A 15,872-nucleotide genomic window follows, 5' to 3' on the forward strand; every position below is an offset into this window, starting at 1 on the left:
TTTTTTTAAATTATTGATGGTTTACAATTTGATGAAGTGATCATCCCAGTTTTTGAAATAGATTGAGAGCACTGACTCGTTATTAAACTTTATTGCCTTTACAGGTTCCCTCTTAGCATTTCTTATTTATAGCACTTAACTTTTTAACCTTTCATTTGATAGCTTGATCTTGCGAAGCATTTTATCAAAAGACTTGAGATTCTCCTAAGATGTGTTCAGTGATCTCACTTCTTGGAACCAAATAGGCAGTTGGAACAATAAGGAGACATAAGGAAGCAGGTGTGTCCTGTGTTAGGTTGGCTTACACTTGTGATGTTCGCATCTCTCAATACCTTTAATGACAGTGTAGGCAAAAATAAGTGATACTCAGAAAACTTAATCCAAGGTGACATTTAAATTGTTAACTAGAAATCTCATCTGGTTTTTCCTATTTCTCTTTGTTCTCTTTCCATTTTCTGTATCACCTGGAAACTACATATAATTGGCTCAATGTATTATGGAATATGTTTGGTTTTATAGTCTGTTGTCTCACAGAATGGGCAAACATGAGTATTGATGACATTTCTGGAAAGGAAGTAGAATCAAAGGCAGTGCTGAGAACTAACACATTTAGATATGTCTAGGAGGCTGCTGTTTCCTAATTTAGGAATACTGATCACACACCCCTAAACATTCTGTTACACTTTGTTATACAATCATTTTTACTTTGATGATAACATGAACGGAAGGAGGACATGTTTCTATTTATTTATTATTTATTTCTAGTGTTTCTATAGAATTTATTATTAATTTAGTTATATATAAGAATTGATCTTTTTTAATGTTAGAGATAAGTCCATGAAGATAGTCCTTAATTTATTGCTATGATTGGTTTACAGGAGAAATGCTTTTATAAAACAGGTAACGGTTCATTTCAAAAGGCAGCATATTTTTATAGGATTCTAAAAACACACCTATGGTCATAAATTTTTTATTGGTGCAAAACTTATTCTCCTGCACATTACCATTTTGTGGTATCTTATCATCCCTCTGGCCTTCTGAGTAAACTGGTGCTAAGGATAGCCAGTGGTGGTCTTGTGATCTCTAGGTTTAGTTGAACCTAAGATGGTCTCCTACTGGGTATATAATGACAGAACTGAACAATACTACCAATAAGCTTAATTTAGTTCCTGTAAATAAAAATTCTATCTTATAAATAGAATATGCCTTTTTAAAATGTTCATGAAATATGAATAAAGAGGAGGTATGTGGGAGGGGTGAACATAAATATAAAATATTAGGTAAAAAGTCACGTATAACTTCAGGGATATACATGCACTTTCTGGCTAGTCAGTGGAAGATCTTGTCAGAATTGACAAGTTTTTCATAAAATATAATTGCCAAAAAAATTAACAATTAAAAATCATGGAAGAAAAGTTTTAAATGGATTCCCCATTTTTCTAAAAACAAGCAAAAAATTTTCCATTAACAGTGTTTCTTATTTGCTTGTTTTCTAAATGGTTTTACTGTAATGTACTATTAATGAAAAAAAATGTGTAGTTTAATGCATTTAATATTGCTAATGACATCCTTTCATCAGCAGCTTGTCTTCTTTCTCTCTCTCCTCTCCCCTTTTTCCTTTTTCTTTCTCCCCATTTTTCCTTCAGTCCTTTTTTTCTTATTTTTGGGCTATCACATTTTAAGGAAAAGATAGAACTTAGAAAACTGTGGGAACTGTCAGGAAATAATAAACAGAAAAAAAGAAAAGAGTAAGTTTTTGTATTTATGAAGATAGATGCAGAGAAGTAAGTTACCATTAGCAAATTAAACCCAGCATTAAATTCACCATTTATTACTGTAAAAACTCTGAATTAGGAATAGAGTAATAGGACTCTTTAAAAACAATTTTTTAATGTTTATTTATTTTGAGAAAGAGCAAAAGAGAGCAAGTGGAAGGGCAGAGAGAGGGAGAGAGAGAATCCCAAGCAGGCCCGAACTCCCAAAACGTGAGATCATGACCTGAGCCAAACCAAGAGTCGGATGCTTAATGTACTGAGCCACCCAGGGATCCCTAAAAAAATATGACTTTAACGTGATGTTTTAAATGACTGTTTGAAGCTAAGCACAAACATACCACTGTTGAGAATGATCTAAATGAGAGTGCCACCTTCTAGAACAGACCCCTGGAATCTCAATATTATAGTTTGTTTTTTTTTTTTTTTCTACTCAGGGGAAGTACAAAAAAGAAGATTATGAGTGGGTGTGTAATTCACAGTCATTCAGGGATGACCCAGATATATTGATAATTCTTCTGTCTAGTTGGAGAGAAAAAGAATGGGTTATGACACATCTTTTTTGTTCACATTCTGTTGACTGGGAGTTGTGGTCTTTCTGGGTACCTAGGAAACAGGATAAAAATTTTTGGTGATAGTCTGTCACATAGAATTTTTAGCCAATGTAGTGAGAAGAACAAGCAAGGGTGTATTTGAGTGAGTGTATTAAGTATTGGCAAAGAAAAGGCAAGTCATTAGTCATTTAAATGAATGTTTATGCCAGAAAAGTCCAGGAAAATCAACAAACCAGCTATGAAGAGAGTTTAACAAGGTAACCAATTAAATGATAAACATGTAAATGTATGTTGCTGTTACTAGCAAACCAGTTAGGAAAAGCAGGCAAAGTCCAAATCCTTATAGTGTGGATTTTATATGCCGTGTGATTTGGGGAATCCTTTGGAATTCTAGAGTCAAAAGTAAGGCTCAAAAGAGCATTAAACTTTTGGATGGTGAAGGAGTCAGACAGTTAAAAAAAAAAAAAAAGGATCCTGACAGTCTCTGTTTTGCATACGCTAAAGCAAAAGGAACCCAAAATGTCTCATTGAAACCAAAGGAGAAAGAAAGCCCTGAAGAGCATGTAGAAGTAGGTGGTGGTCTATGGGAATCAAGTCTGTAGGGCTTGGAAGTACCAGTCGAAGAGTTTTTAAGTGTCATGTATTTTATTGAGTCTTACTTACATTTATTTTAATGAAGATGAAGATATCTATAGAGATTTTTGTTGGGTTTACTTGAAATCTTAGTCCTTAAAACCGTTTTTTCCAAATTTTTCTTTAGCACTCTTCCTCACTCAAATATGTATCAGATTCTTAAGAGCTTTTAAAAATTCGAGTGCCTGAAACCAGTTACATCAGAATCTCTAGAAGTGGGACTTAGACATCAGCGTTTTTTAATATTCTACAAATGGTTCCCAGTATGCTGCTAAGGGTGAAGAACACTCTGTAAACGTATTTAGTTATATTGCTGTGGGTTTCCTTTTCTCTTTAGAATTTCTTATTTTGAGTTTTAAATGAAACAATCTTATGTAAAGGGGCACCTGGCTGGCTTAGTCATTTAAGGATCCAACTCTTTTTTTTTTTTTTATAAAGAATTTTTTTTTCAACGTTTATTTATTTTTGGGACAGAGAGAGACAAAGCATGAACGGGGGAGGGGCAGAGAGAGAGGGAGACACAGAATCGGAAACAGGCTCCAGGCTCTGAGCCATCAGCCCAGAGCCTGACGCGGGGCCCGAACTCACAGACCGCGAGATCGTGACCTGGCTGAAGTCGGACGCTTAACCGACTGCGCCACCCAGGCGCCCCAGGGATCCAACTCTTGATTTTGGCTGAGGTCATGATCTCAGGCTTCATGGGGTCGAGCCCCGCATTGGGGGATGAAAGTGCAGAGCCTACTTCAGATTCTCTCTCTCCCTCTCTCTCTCTCTTTGCCCCTCCCCCGCTTGCACACATACTTTCTCTTTCTCTCAACGTAAGCTAACAAAAAAAATGTACATAAAAGGTTTAGTCTGTGCCTAGTACATGCCCTGTTTGCGGTTGGAGTTTAGTAAATGTAGATAGAATATTTTGATTGCTGTTTAATCACTCTGATGAGGAACATTCCCTATGGAAACAAATGTGAAGAAATAAGATGTTCTGTTGCTCATATCTGGGCTTGGCATATTTACTTTGGCTCATTGATTAAATTGTGTGTTTTGCTCACGCTTACTTTGTAGATTTAAAGCACCTTGGAAGGCATAACCCAAATAAGACTGAAACTAGAGTAAAAATACCCAATTAGTAATGGTCTGGGACTGATGGAGAGAAAAAATAATTATATCAGAAAACCTCGGTAATAAGCTAATTGCTAAATTGCAATTGCATTTTTGTCCCTGAGACATGTATGTATGCATTGTTACTTTTATCTCATGACGTCTGGGTTTCAGTCATTCTAGACATAGCAATGTAAAATAGCTCCTTTATTTACAGGTTCGTGAAATAGAAATTGTAGTCTAAATTCCTCGATGGACAGCTACAGCAGGGATGATAAAATCTCACTCACTGCCTTGGAATTTGGATTGTACACTGGGTTTAATTAGTGACTGAATTTGCATTGTTGAGCCTTATTGATGAGATGGGCTCTGGTTGGCATCTACAGCACTCAAACTCCTTGGTAAGCCACTGGTTAGGAGAGTTTATATCCAACAGATTCTAAAAATTTAGATGTAGATGTATTTCAGAAATTGACAATTCCCTATATGAAACAGAGGTCAAAGAAGGGAATTTCAAACCAAAGATATTTCAGTCGAACTAAGAACATTTGAAGACCACAGGGTTAAATACACTGTCATAGGCAAATTTTCCTTTAAGATTTTTGGTCTGTTGCATTGCTAGGGTGGTTATACATAATCTACCAGGTTTCATGGAAAGTATATCACTATTCTTACAAAAATCTTCTGTAATTTTCTAGGGTAGGAAACTTTTTCTCTCCAGCAAATTTCCAACCGAAATAACTTTACAGTAAATAATTTCCAAAAAATTATCGTGGGTCTATGGAGGCTTATAAACTGAACAATAATATGAAAGGCCACATGACCTAAGAAAAAGAAAGGATTCAGCTGTCAAATTCCTGCTGGGTGAAATTGCTGATTAATGCAGTGAAATGTTTTTTCGTTTTAAGGAATCAAAATCTCAAAGAATAAGAAATGGACATTCTGGTAAGTGGCACCACAGGAGCTAAAATCTTGTACCAACTCTAAAGACTAACCACCTTATGGTTTGAAGCAAACATCAGAAAGCTATAATTACCAACAGAGGAATCTGATACACAGTTCATCCAGAACCATTCTTTCTTAAAGTTATAATTTCAAAGTCAAGAAATACCAAACTACTTGCTTATTAAAATCCAATGTATGGACTTTTGAAGTGAGTCAGAATATTAGCACTTAATTTATTTGGCATTGTCTTGGAGTCAGGAATTCTGGGTAATTATCTTCTAATATCACAAATCTATTATAAGGGTTCTAATTTTATCTTAACCATTTTAATGGAAACATTTAAATATTATGTCCTTCCTTGGAGGGTGAGAGAGCGGTTAGGCATATGGATGTAATGGAAAGAGAACAAAACCAGGAATTTGGAAGTCTGTATGCCAGTTCTCCTGTTGTCATTAACTTCAGAAAAATCAACCTTGAATGTCACTCACAGCCTAGGGACATCATTTTTTCCTCATTTCAGAAATGAACTTGCCAGCCTTGCTATTTAGATGCTCTATAATTCAACAGTTGGCTAAGTTAATTGAGGCATCCAGAGCAGGTTGTCCTCGTACCAGATGGCCACAGAGGGATGTACTTTTTTAGCTTCTTAGTACCTCTTTTTAAATTTTATTTGTATTTTTTAATTTTTTTTAATGTTTTTTTTTTTTTTTTTTTTTTTTGGGAGAGAGAGAGAGACAGAGAGAGAGAGACAGAGACAGAGTGTGAACAGGGGAGGGTCAGAGAGAGAGGGAGACACAGAATCCGAAGCAGGCTCCAGGCTCTGAGCTGTCAGCACGGAGACCGACACGGGGTTCAAACTCACGAACCATGAGATCATGACCTGAGCTGAAGTCAAACGCTTAACTGACTGAGCCACCCAGGCGCCCCTTTTAGTACCTCTTTTTAAATATATTATAAAACTTGTTTATTGTAGTCTCTCTTCTCAGTTTTCCTTTGTTGCCTGTGCGTTTAGTGTCATATTTTTGAAATCATTGTTATGCCCAGTGGCATGAAGCTTTTCCCAAAATTGTGGGTTTTTTTCCTAGCAGTCCGAGGTCTTATGTTTAAGTCTCACTCATTTTGAGTTGATTTTTTGTGTGGTGAAAGAGAAGCATTTCATTCTTTTTCATTTGGATATCCACTTTTCTCAGCACCATTTGTTGAAGAGACTGTCCTTCCATCACTATTTACTTTTGGGTGCCCTTGTTGAAGATCAGTTGACTGTATATGTGTGGAATTATTTCTGAACTTCCTGTTCTGTCTATTGCTCTGTATACCCAACATGGTACCTGAAATCCTAGTCAGAGCAATTAGGCAAGGAAAAGAAATAAAAAGAATCCAAATGTTAAGGTAGAAGTAAAACTGTCCCTTTTTGCGGATGATGTGATCTTATGTATAGAAAACACTAAAGACCTATTTAAAAAAAATTGCTGGAGCTCATAAATTAAGCAAGGTTGCAGGATACAAAGTCAGTATGCAAACTTCAGTTGTATTTTCTGTACTAAATGAACGATCTGAAAAGGAACTTAAGAAAACACATCCCACTTAGAACTGCATCAGAAAGAATACAATAGCTGAGCATAAATTTAACATAAATACAATAATTGAGCATACATAATACACTTCAAGGAGGTGAGAGACTTGTACCTTGAAAACTACAAAACGTTGATGAAAGACATTAAAGACACAAGTAGATACTCATATTCATGGTTTGGAACACTAGATATTAAGATTTCCATACTATGCAAGGCAATTTTCAGAGGCTGTGCACTCTGTCAAAAATTCCAATGGCATGTCTTAGAGGAATAGAAAACACAATTCTAAAATTCATAGGAACCATGAAAGACCTTGAGTGGCCAAAACAGTCTTGAAAAAGAATAAAGCTGGAGGCATCACACTTTCTGATTTCCAAATCTATCACAAAGTAAATAAAACAGTATGGTACTGGCATAAAGACGGACACCCTTTTTATTTTGGAAGAGTTTTAGGTTTTCAGAAAAGTAGCAGAGGTAGTACAGACCTTTCCTTCTCATGTGCCCCTCACTCCTTTTCCGTAATGTCAGCATCTTACATCAGAGTGCATTTGTCAAAGTTAGGAAACCAACATTGGTATATTATTGCTAACTAAACTTCAGGTTTTATTGAGATATCGCTGGTTTTCCACTAATGCTCTTAGTTGCAAGATGTGGTCCAGAGTACCAAAAATTGCGTCTCATCTGGGTCCGTTTTTAATAGTTTTGTGTCTCTTCCCATTACTCCCGGTATTTCTGTATTGTCAGCTGGGCCTCAGTACTGTTGGCTTTGTTTTTTCTGTAGAGGGTTTTTACCTTCTCATATTTGTACATCTGAGCAAAGATAACCACACTTGTTAGATGTGTTCCAAAGAAGAATAAACAATTTCTGAATTTGTAAGATTCTTCTGTGATTAATTTGTTTGAATTTGGGAATGTGGATTACCAAATTGTTTGGGTCTTTCACCTCCGGGAAATTAATTCCATGCCTCCAAATATATTCTTGGTGTCTGAGGTTGCCAGATACTAAGCTCACTCCGGTTTGTGATGTGTTGCTGTCCGTGACCCCTCAGTGATAACATCGTGCAAAACTATAACATCACAACCAAAGTAGTCAGGATATGGAACATTTCCGTGGCTGCAAAGATCTCATTTTGCCCTTTTATAATTAAACCCACTTCCCTTCTGCCTCTGATACCTCCTTTAGTTATGAATGACTTTTTTTTTTTATCGAAACCTGGATATTTTTGGTTTTATTAGACTGAATCTTACTGCAAATTCTGTTTTAGCCACCTTCTTTTGACAGTGCTGTGGCAGAAGTGGCTGTGCCACTTTGTTACTGTCAGGTGGGTGCAGAAAGCCAAGTTCTCCACTCGGCCCCTCTCCCCGTGAGAGGAACTGAGAGTTCAAGCTCCCCAAGTGTCGCCACACACACGCTATTGGGGGATGGGTGGTTCGAATCCTTTTAACAGCCTGGTGTGAGTAGAGGTGGGGCCATAGTTTAGTCTTGGTGTTGGGCTGAGTGAAATAAACTAGTTATCATCTAAAGTTTTCTGTCTTGCTTTGTGGTCCCTTGGGTAGAGAGCAGGCTTTTTGTTGGAGCCTTTTTTTGGTCTGCGTTTGTTACCATGTCCAGGTTGCCGGCTTCTTCAGGCCCAAATTTGGGGTATATGATGCAAGAAGAAAGCCTGGGACTCAGTACTGTGTCATTCCTTCAGTTCTGGGTATCTCTACACACACAGACACACGCACACGTAATGTCCAGGAGTTTTAGTTGTACTTAGCTGAAAGAATTAGAAGAATATTTTACTCTATTATTTTGGAATTAGAAGTCTACTTCACATCTACTTTTGCAGTGTGGTTTTCCAACAGCAGAGTTATCTTCCTAATTATAATTTGCTTATTACATTATAAAACTAATTATTTTCTCAGGAGCATACCACCTGATGAACATGTAAGCTTTCTGTATTTTTTCACGTTAAATCATATAATTGAGTTTATTATGTAATGTGGGCATTATTTATATAGTATATATGTATATACTGTATAAAAGCAACAGTTGTGAAAATGATATTAGTGACTTTAGTGTTTTTTCATTCTATTGATGGCACTGTAACATTCAAAGAAATGATATCTGGAGTTTTAGTGGGTATGCAGCAGTGTTTTTTCTCGAGAGAATCATTTTATTAATGTATTTCAAAAAACTTATTCAAAAGAAAGTATTGGGGCACCTGGGTGACTCAGTCAGTTAAGCATCTGACTTCGGCTCCGGTCATGATCTCACGGTTCTTGAGTTCGAACCCCTCATCTGGCTGTGTGCTGACAGCTTGGCGCCTGGAGCCTGCTTCAGATTTTGTGTCCCCCTCTCTTTCTGCCCCTTGCCTGCTCATACTCTCTTCTGTCTCTGTCAAAAATAAATAAGCATTAAACAAATTAAAACAAAAAAAGAAAGTATTAATAGCTGTGATTTATGACTATCTACCACAAGCCAAAATCCACATTTATTTGCTAACATGATATTTTTAACTGAAGAAAATAGTTGTTGTGGTGGTTGTTTTAAGATTTTTTAAAGATGTGCATTTGGAGATCTTGTGTGTTTTGTTTTCCCTTCCTTCTCCCTTCAACAACTTTTCTTTCAAAAGAGACTAATGGTTTTTTTTTTTATCTTTGCATGACTGGCCAATATACTTTAAAAAATACTATACTGGTGCCTTGGTGGGATTTAGTATGGCAGTAGTTTTCCTTTTTATTAGTCAGTTGAAAGTTAAAGGGTGGAGATTTGATATGTTAACTGTTTGCAGTTTTCTATAGCAGATTGAAACAGCATTTAAACAACCCTTCTAAGCTCATTTCAGTAGTTGGGGTAACTTATTTGAACATCAATTTCCAGCTCAGCTCTGTTTCCCTCATATTGTAGCAGATGGTTTTAGTTACAGATAGTTCATGATATTTCAACAAAGTGCACATCCTCTTTAGCAAAAAATCTATTTCATAGTAATGAAAATAATATCGAACATTACTGCATTTTGCTTAAGAGAACATTTACTTTTAAATGTTCGTCTTCAATTTCTATGCTTTTTGTACAGTGATATCTTCAGGCTTGTGAAGGCAGGGGTTTGTGTTGAGAGTTCTTTTCTCCTGTTCATCCGCAATGAATACTGAATGTATCCTTGCCTTGGATTTATCATGTAGCTCTGGAATGGTCACCTAAGGGGTCTCATTTCAAATTCATGCCATGTATGTCTCTGCCTCTCAGTTAGATTTTCCATTTGTGGTCATTATTTTAAAATTTCTTTAAATTGCTCAAACAGCACATATGATTCAACTGTTTTATCCACCTAAAATTGAATATCCGTAAGGAAGGACAAGAGTTTCTGTGCAGCCATAGTGGGCACACACATTCATGTATTTTACTGACGCCTTGCAGATGTTCACCTTTATTGATAATGAGAGAAGTGTACAGCTTAAAGTAGAGTGTATTATTTTTCACTTCGTAAATTATAAAGCATTTAAATAATGGTAATTAATACCAGTGGTAAAGTCAATGTCACAAGCTGTAAACTCTCATACCTTTTACATTTGTACTAACTGTCGGAAAAACAACTTGATAATGTGTATCACGAGTCATAAAATCGTCTGTGTCCTTTAGTAATTCTTCTAAAATAGAAAAAGGCATAAGGAAGTAATCTGATATGTAGAGGAACAGTGCTTGTGATAGGTTATTCAGGAAAATTAGTTAAAATTGTATTTTAACTATACCATGATCATTTCAACACACCTATAACCAAAACGATGATAACATATATAGATTTAGAATTCTTAAAATGTGTTAGAGTAGAATTTTCATGTGATAAACAAATGCAAAGAGCAGCACTAATTGTATATATTGTGATATTGTGTATTTGTGGATTACTTGCACAGAAAAGCACAGGAGGCCACAGTGTTTTCTGTTGTGATTGTTATTGTTAGGAAGTAGAATGATGGGTTATTTTTAATTGTATTTCTTTTGTTTTCCAAATATCCCAGTGGGAGAGGAGGGGTATGTGCTTGTTTTGGTTTTATAAATGTTTTTCTTTATTATTTCTGTCTCTGTCTCTCTCTCTCTCTCTCTCTGTTACCAGAAGCACGTAGTAAGTAGCAGAGCCGTACAGGATAGGGCGCTTTCCTCTGTCAGCCCCAAGGGCCTTCCTGAGCTGCCTCAGTAGCACCTTATCTTCCTCAGAGAAGCCCTGGACAGTTGTGTTGAAATGCTCTTCGGCATGTTCTGTCTAGAATACTTTGTACCAGGTTTCAATTCTTTACATGGATGAAGCCTGAGCTGTTGAAGAGTTGGGCTAATTGGGCAACTTAGGCTCAGAGGCCCTAGGGAACCGAGGATAGACAAACAGTGAAATTTCCTTCGGCAGACTTTGGCACAGTGTGACTATTTGAGGATCTCTTGTGAGAAGGGAGGCAGAAGCAGTCGTGCGGCTGCAGAAGAGATTACAGAGATTTGTAGTCCCGTGTAAGGGGGAGTTGTGTTTGCCTCGTTGACGCATTGTGGCCCCTCTCTGTCCCATAGCTGGCTCTGAAGGACCCGGTGCACACAGTGTCGCTGCAGCAGTTTATCTACGAGAAGCTGAAGGCGCAGCAGGAGCTCCTGGGAGAGCAAGGCTTCCAGTCCCTCATGGAGACCGTGGACACGGAGATCGTCACCCAGCTGCAGGAGTTTTTGCAGGGCTTCTGAGAGCAAGTGGCGTGTGGCTGCCTCCCCTTTCTGAAACAAGCCAAGGACCCCAGCCTGCCATTGGTGTGTGCCAGCCTGCTGAGAGGATGAAGAACTCCCTCGTGTATGCCTGTAAAGAAGTGAAGACCATACATTTTTACTACCAAAATGAGTGAATAAATGTAAATCCCGCACAACTAAAATCACAAACCTATTCCTCAAAAGAATTTAATTTTATATTTAAGAGGGGCCCCATGTTTACTAGATATAGATTTGATGACACTAGCTGCTTAGTTTTCTGTTAAGAGAAGACACCGTTTGATTACCTTTTAATCATGTGCTCTTAACGCTTGAGAAGATGAAGGTTAATGTCTGCTCTGTTTTTCTGCAACCAGAAGTATTAATTTGGCTGCTGTATCCCTTTTTTAAGCTAATGAAACTGCAAGTTTGAAAAATGGCAAAGCTGTTCAGATGATGCAATTAAAGAAGGGTGTGCACCGGGCAAAAATATATAAATAGTGCAAATATATATTACTAAGGTTATCTTGCAAGGGAGTTGCTTTCATCTGACGTAGAAAATGTGTTTTATCAAATGCTTTTATTTTCATTTTAGTAATTGGATACAAAAATTAGTGAAGGGATTTTTTTCCTCGTTTTATTTTCAGAAATTACCTTTAGTGTTTAAATGCATCTCCTAAGGCCCGCGGAAGGGAACCTGTGGTACTGCGGCCCCGGGGGAGACCTCTTGCCCCTCTGTTCCTCCCGGAGGCCGGGAGCGCCGACAGCAGCAGCCGGCCGGCCACCCCACACGCCGTTCTGTGCTGCAACCGCCCCCCCCCCTCCGCCCTCCGCCCTCCGCCCCCCGCCCTACCTGCCCTACCAGGTCCCAAGGTCCTTACGCACCGCAGGGCTCCCGTCAGGGCCGTAGTGTGTCCAGCGCTGCCTCCGCACAGTCAGGATCCCCCGGGGCACCACACTGTTAGGACAAGTCTTCCTTCCTTATTCCTCCAACACGCAGTACCAAAAAAGGGGAAAAAGGAGAAAATAAAGCCTTACCGTTTCACTTGCCATTTATTGTTAAGAAACCTTTAAAGCATTTTTTAGGAAATACTCAAAGCAAGGTTGGGAAATGTCTGATCTTTCTATAGAAAGTTGGGTACAGTATATGTAACTGCAGGAAGCCCACTGCCCCTTTGTAAGCTGTGGAACCCAAAATGTACGGAACTACTTGGTGTTTTGAGCAAGAGAAAGAAAATATGGTCCAAATTAAATTTTCCAAAGATACCTACCTTTGATTTGTCTGACTATTTTTCCTGCTCCATGAAAAATGAGTTGGTAAAAATTGCCCCATGGATTTGAAAGGGATGTTTTCTTCCAGACCCTGGTGTTGGTCCTGTCCTAGTAGGTGGTGGTGCTGTGTATAGTAAATCCTAGCTACTGTTTCACTTTCTCTTTTCATTTAAAGACCAAAAGCTTCTTTAATGTGATCATTCTTAACCATTATTACTCAGTTCTCAGGACTGATCTAAGAAGAAGAATTTCTTTTTGTTGACGTAATTATTTTCATTTAAGGCATTATTCCCAACGTTACCAGAAATTCTAAACGTGCCCCAGCTTTTCACTTATAGTAAAATAACTTCTCTTTCCAATTCCTGACAGATTTCATTATAGCGTTATAGCAAATTTTACTAAAATAGCTACCTTGCAGAAACAGTAAAAAACTTAACCTCAGGGAAAGAGTTTGGTTCATTTTTTTAAAAAACTGAAATGTTTAAAATAGGCTTTAAGTAGGAACACTAACATTACTTAAGGAATATTAAGTAGGAAATGTTTAAAATAGGTCAGAAAAAAATCACGTATCTTGAAATTTTAAGTGTTCAGTTAGACATAAAATACACGTGTTAATTTACAGAAGTATATTCATTAATGCAGCCTATGGCACACATTTGGACAAAATGAGTCCTCTCAGCCAGGCCTCTGGTTGAACTGTGGCTCCTGATCATTTCTCATCCATAAACATAGCTTCTTTTCTATTTATTTTATGTTCCAGACACTTCTCCCATTCCTCCCACAAAGGCCCGTGTGGCCAACAAGGACATTTTCAAGTTTTCATGATAAGTGGTCCCTTGTCCATCTGTCTCCTACCAGTCATTTTAGGAAACCACATCATTACATGTTAAACACACATTGTTTCCCTGGAAAAAGCTTCACCGTAGATCCTTATTTACCGATTCCTTTATTCAACTGGTATTTGTTGAGTTCCTGTTTTGTGCCATGGTGCTACACTGAATTCTGGAGTTAGAACAGGGTATTTACCTGACTAAAATTTTATAAATCAGTGGGAACACATACCTGCCAACATGACATAAAAAAAAAAAAATAGTGGATCTAATGGAAACATATGTCCTAGAGCAGCAGGAGTGCAGGGCAGGGAGATCAGATACAGAAGAATGATCCTGGCACTGTATAATTTGATAGTTATTTAAAAACTCTTAAACAGTGTAGTTTGGTGAGGTTATGGAGAAGTCACTGCCACTAGGCTGGACTCGGGACCCTGTGATGTCAAACTCAGAAGCACTTGAAATGACTCTGACGTGCTATCCCTGAAATTTTGGAAATGTTGGAGCTCGACAGCCTCACAACTGATCCCTTATTCCATGAATTGAAACGTAAGGCTCACGTATTGGGGGCAGTGGTCTTCTGTTCTACAAACCTTATAAATCCCACACAAAGAGAAATTTATAAGCTTTTGGAGAACTGATAAAAGAAAGACCAGAGTTGTCTCTCATGAAAAACAAAAATACTTTCTTCCCTCAACTTTAGGAAAAACATTTTAATCTACAGAAGCATTGAGAGACTAGTATAATGACCAGTAGTATATCCTTTATCTGAATTCACTAAATTGGTTAATTTTAACACATGTATTCTCTCCATACACACCCCCACATATGTATAGCATATATATACTTATGCTGAACCTTATGAAAGTAAGTCAAAGACACTCCATTCCCCCATACTCCAGTGTACCTCTAAGAAGGGCATTTCTCTACATATCCACCAATACATTAGAAGGGTCATGCAATAATATGTAATAAGCAATTCATATTCCAGTTTTCCCTAATGCCCCGAAGATGTCTTTTATATGCTGCCCATTCATTTTATGATCCAGGATCCATTGAATGTGTATTCATTGCATTTGGCTGTTCAATTTTTAAATCTAGAATATTCCTTTTAACATACCATTGACTTTTTTGAAGAATCCCAAACAGTTGTCTAGTAGAATGTCCATTATGGTCTAGTGTTCTAATTGTTTCCTCATAGTTCAATTCAGATTAACATTTGTTGGCAATGAAACTCCATCATTAATGTTGTATACCTGCCCTGACATCACATTCTGAGGTATGTAACGTCAGGTTGTCTCTCCGTTCGTATTATAACAGTTAAGGTGGTCATAGCCAGGCCTCCCCATTATAAGGATAAGTTTTCAAAGAGAACTGTATAGTCCTAGAAATTTCCAGTGGTGGTTTTGCTTCTTTTGTTGGTTTTTGTTTTTACCCTGGAGTCCTTAACCCACTACGAGCTTGCCTTTTCATTTACAAAAGGTTCTGCAATTTTATTTTAACCTAGGGAGGTCATGCGGCTGAGCTATGGAAAAGGTATATTAAACCTGGTATGAGTTTTATCAACCTTTATAAGTTCTGAAAATCCATTATTGTTATGGCATACCTGTCAGCCAACATCTATTTCTCTTTCCTTTTTTTTTTTTCTCTCTTTCTTCCCCTCCACTTCCTCCTGTTTTTGAGAGGTATGTAGATCTTAGTGAATGCCAGTATAACCTGAACTCACACACCACTGAACAGGAAGAAACCAAGACAAGCACTGCCTTCCTATTTCTCATTTGAGTTTGTAAGCTGTTTGCCAAGAGACAAAAAAAAAAAAAAAAAAAAAAAAAAAAAAAAAATTTTTTTTTTTTTACTTTACAAATGCTTTATCATGTTTGCTCTAGGCGTAAAAGGCAGAACCATTCCAGACTTTAGGGAGTTTTCTTTTAGTTTGGTTTAGGATGAGAAGCACTTGTACGTTATCAGCTGGCAAAATGGGGAAAGAAAATGTAACAATCATTTCTGGAAATGTGAGGCTTTGATCTTGGTACCTCTATAAGACACTGACATCTGAAAGAGCAGTTTAAGGTCACCTTTTTCTCCTTAAGAAATGCACTCTGTCCTGATCACATCCAAATTGTACAGTTCCTGACGTCCCGTGAAGGGGTGTACAAACTGATCCATCTAGCCCTGGAAGTTTGAACTTAATCCACAGCCAGTGCTGTTTCCTGAGTTGAGTGTTAGAGGCCTTGGGTGAATACCCTAATACCCAGGGCTGTAGCTACTAGTCTGAATTTCTCCATCTTTACTTTGGGGCAGTTGAATTCCTGGCCTGAGGGACTCCTTATGGTCTGAAGCACTTGGATAAAATTCAAAACTGAGACGCATTGGCTACATTTTCTCTTGAATTCTTTCTTACCGTAACAAGTAGAGTCCCCAATTAGCCAAAGATCTTAACAAGCAAGATTTGCTCCTGGTTCCAGCTAATGCCTGCAGCCAACTCATTTGGGCCG

At 37.7% G+C, this 15,872-nt stretch overlaps 1 protein-coding gene across 5 annotated transcripts in view; it reads left to right on the forward strand.

Annotated features, from left to right (window-relative positions):
- IPO11 (importin 11) overlaps positions 1 to 12,545 on the forward strand; it is a 210,594-nt gene extending 198,049 nt beyond the window's left edge. For all 5 annotated transcript variants that reach the window (XM_047867314.1, XM_047867303.1, XM_047867320.1 and 2 more), the window contains one exon: positions 11,114 to 12,545. In XM_047867314.1, coding sequence (XP_047723270.1) covers positions 11,114 to 11,278 — 165 coding nt within the window. In that variant the 3' untranslated portion in view covers positions 11,279 to 12,545. The remainder of the gene's footprint in view (positions 1 to 11,113) is intronic.
- Positions 12,546 to 15,872: the final 3,327 nt, after the last annotated feature.

The sequence above is a fragment of the Prionailurus viverrinus genome, chromosome A1 (assembly GCF_022837055.1).
Source record: "Prionailurus viverrinus isolate Anna chromosome A1, UM_Priviv_1.0, whole genome shotgun sequence".
Lineage (NCBI taxonomy): Eukaryota > Metazoa > Chordata > Mammalia > Carnivora > Felidae > Prionailurus > Prionailurus viverrinus.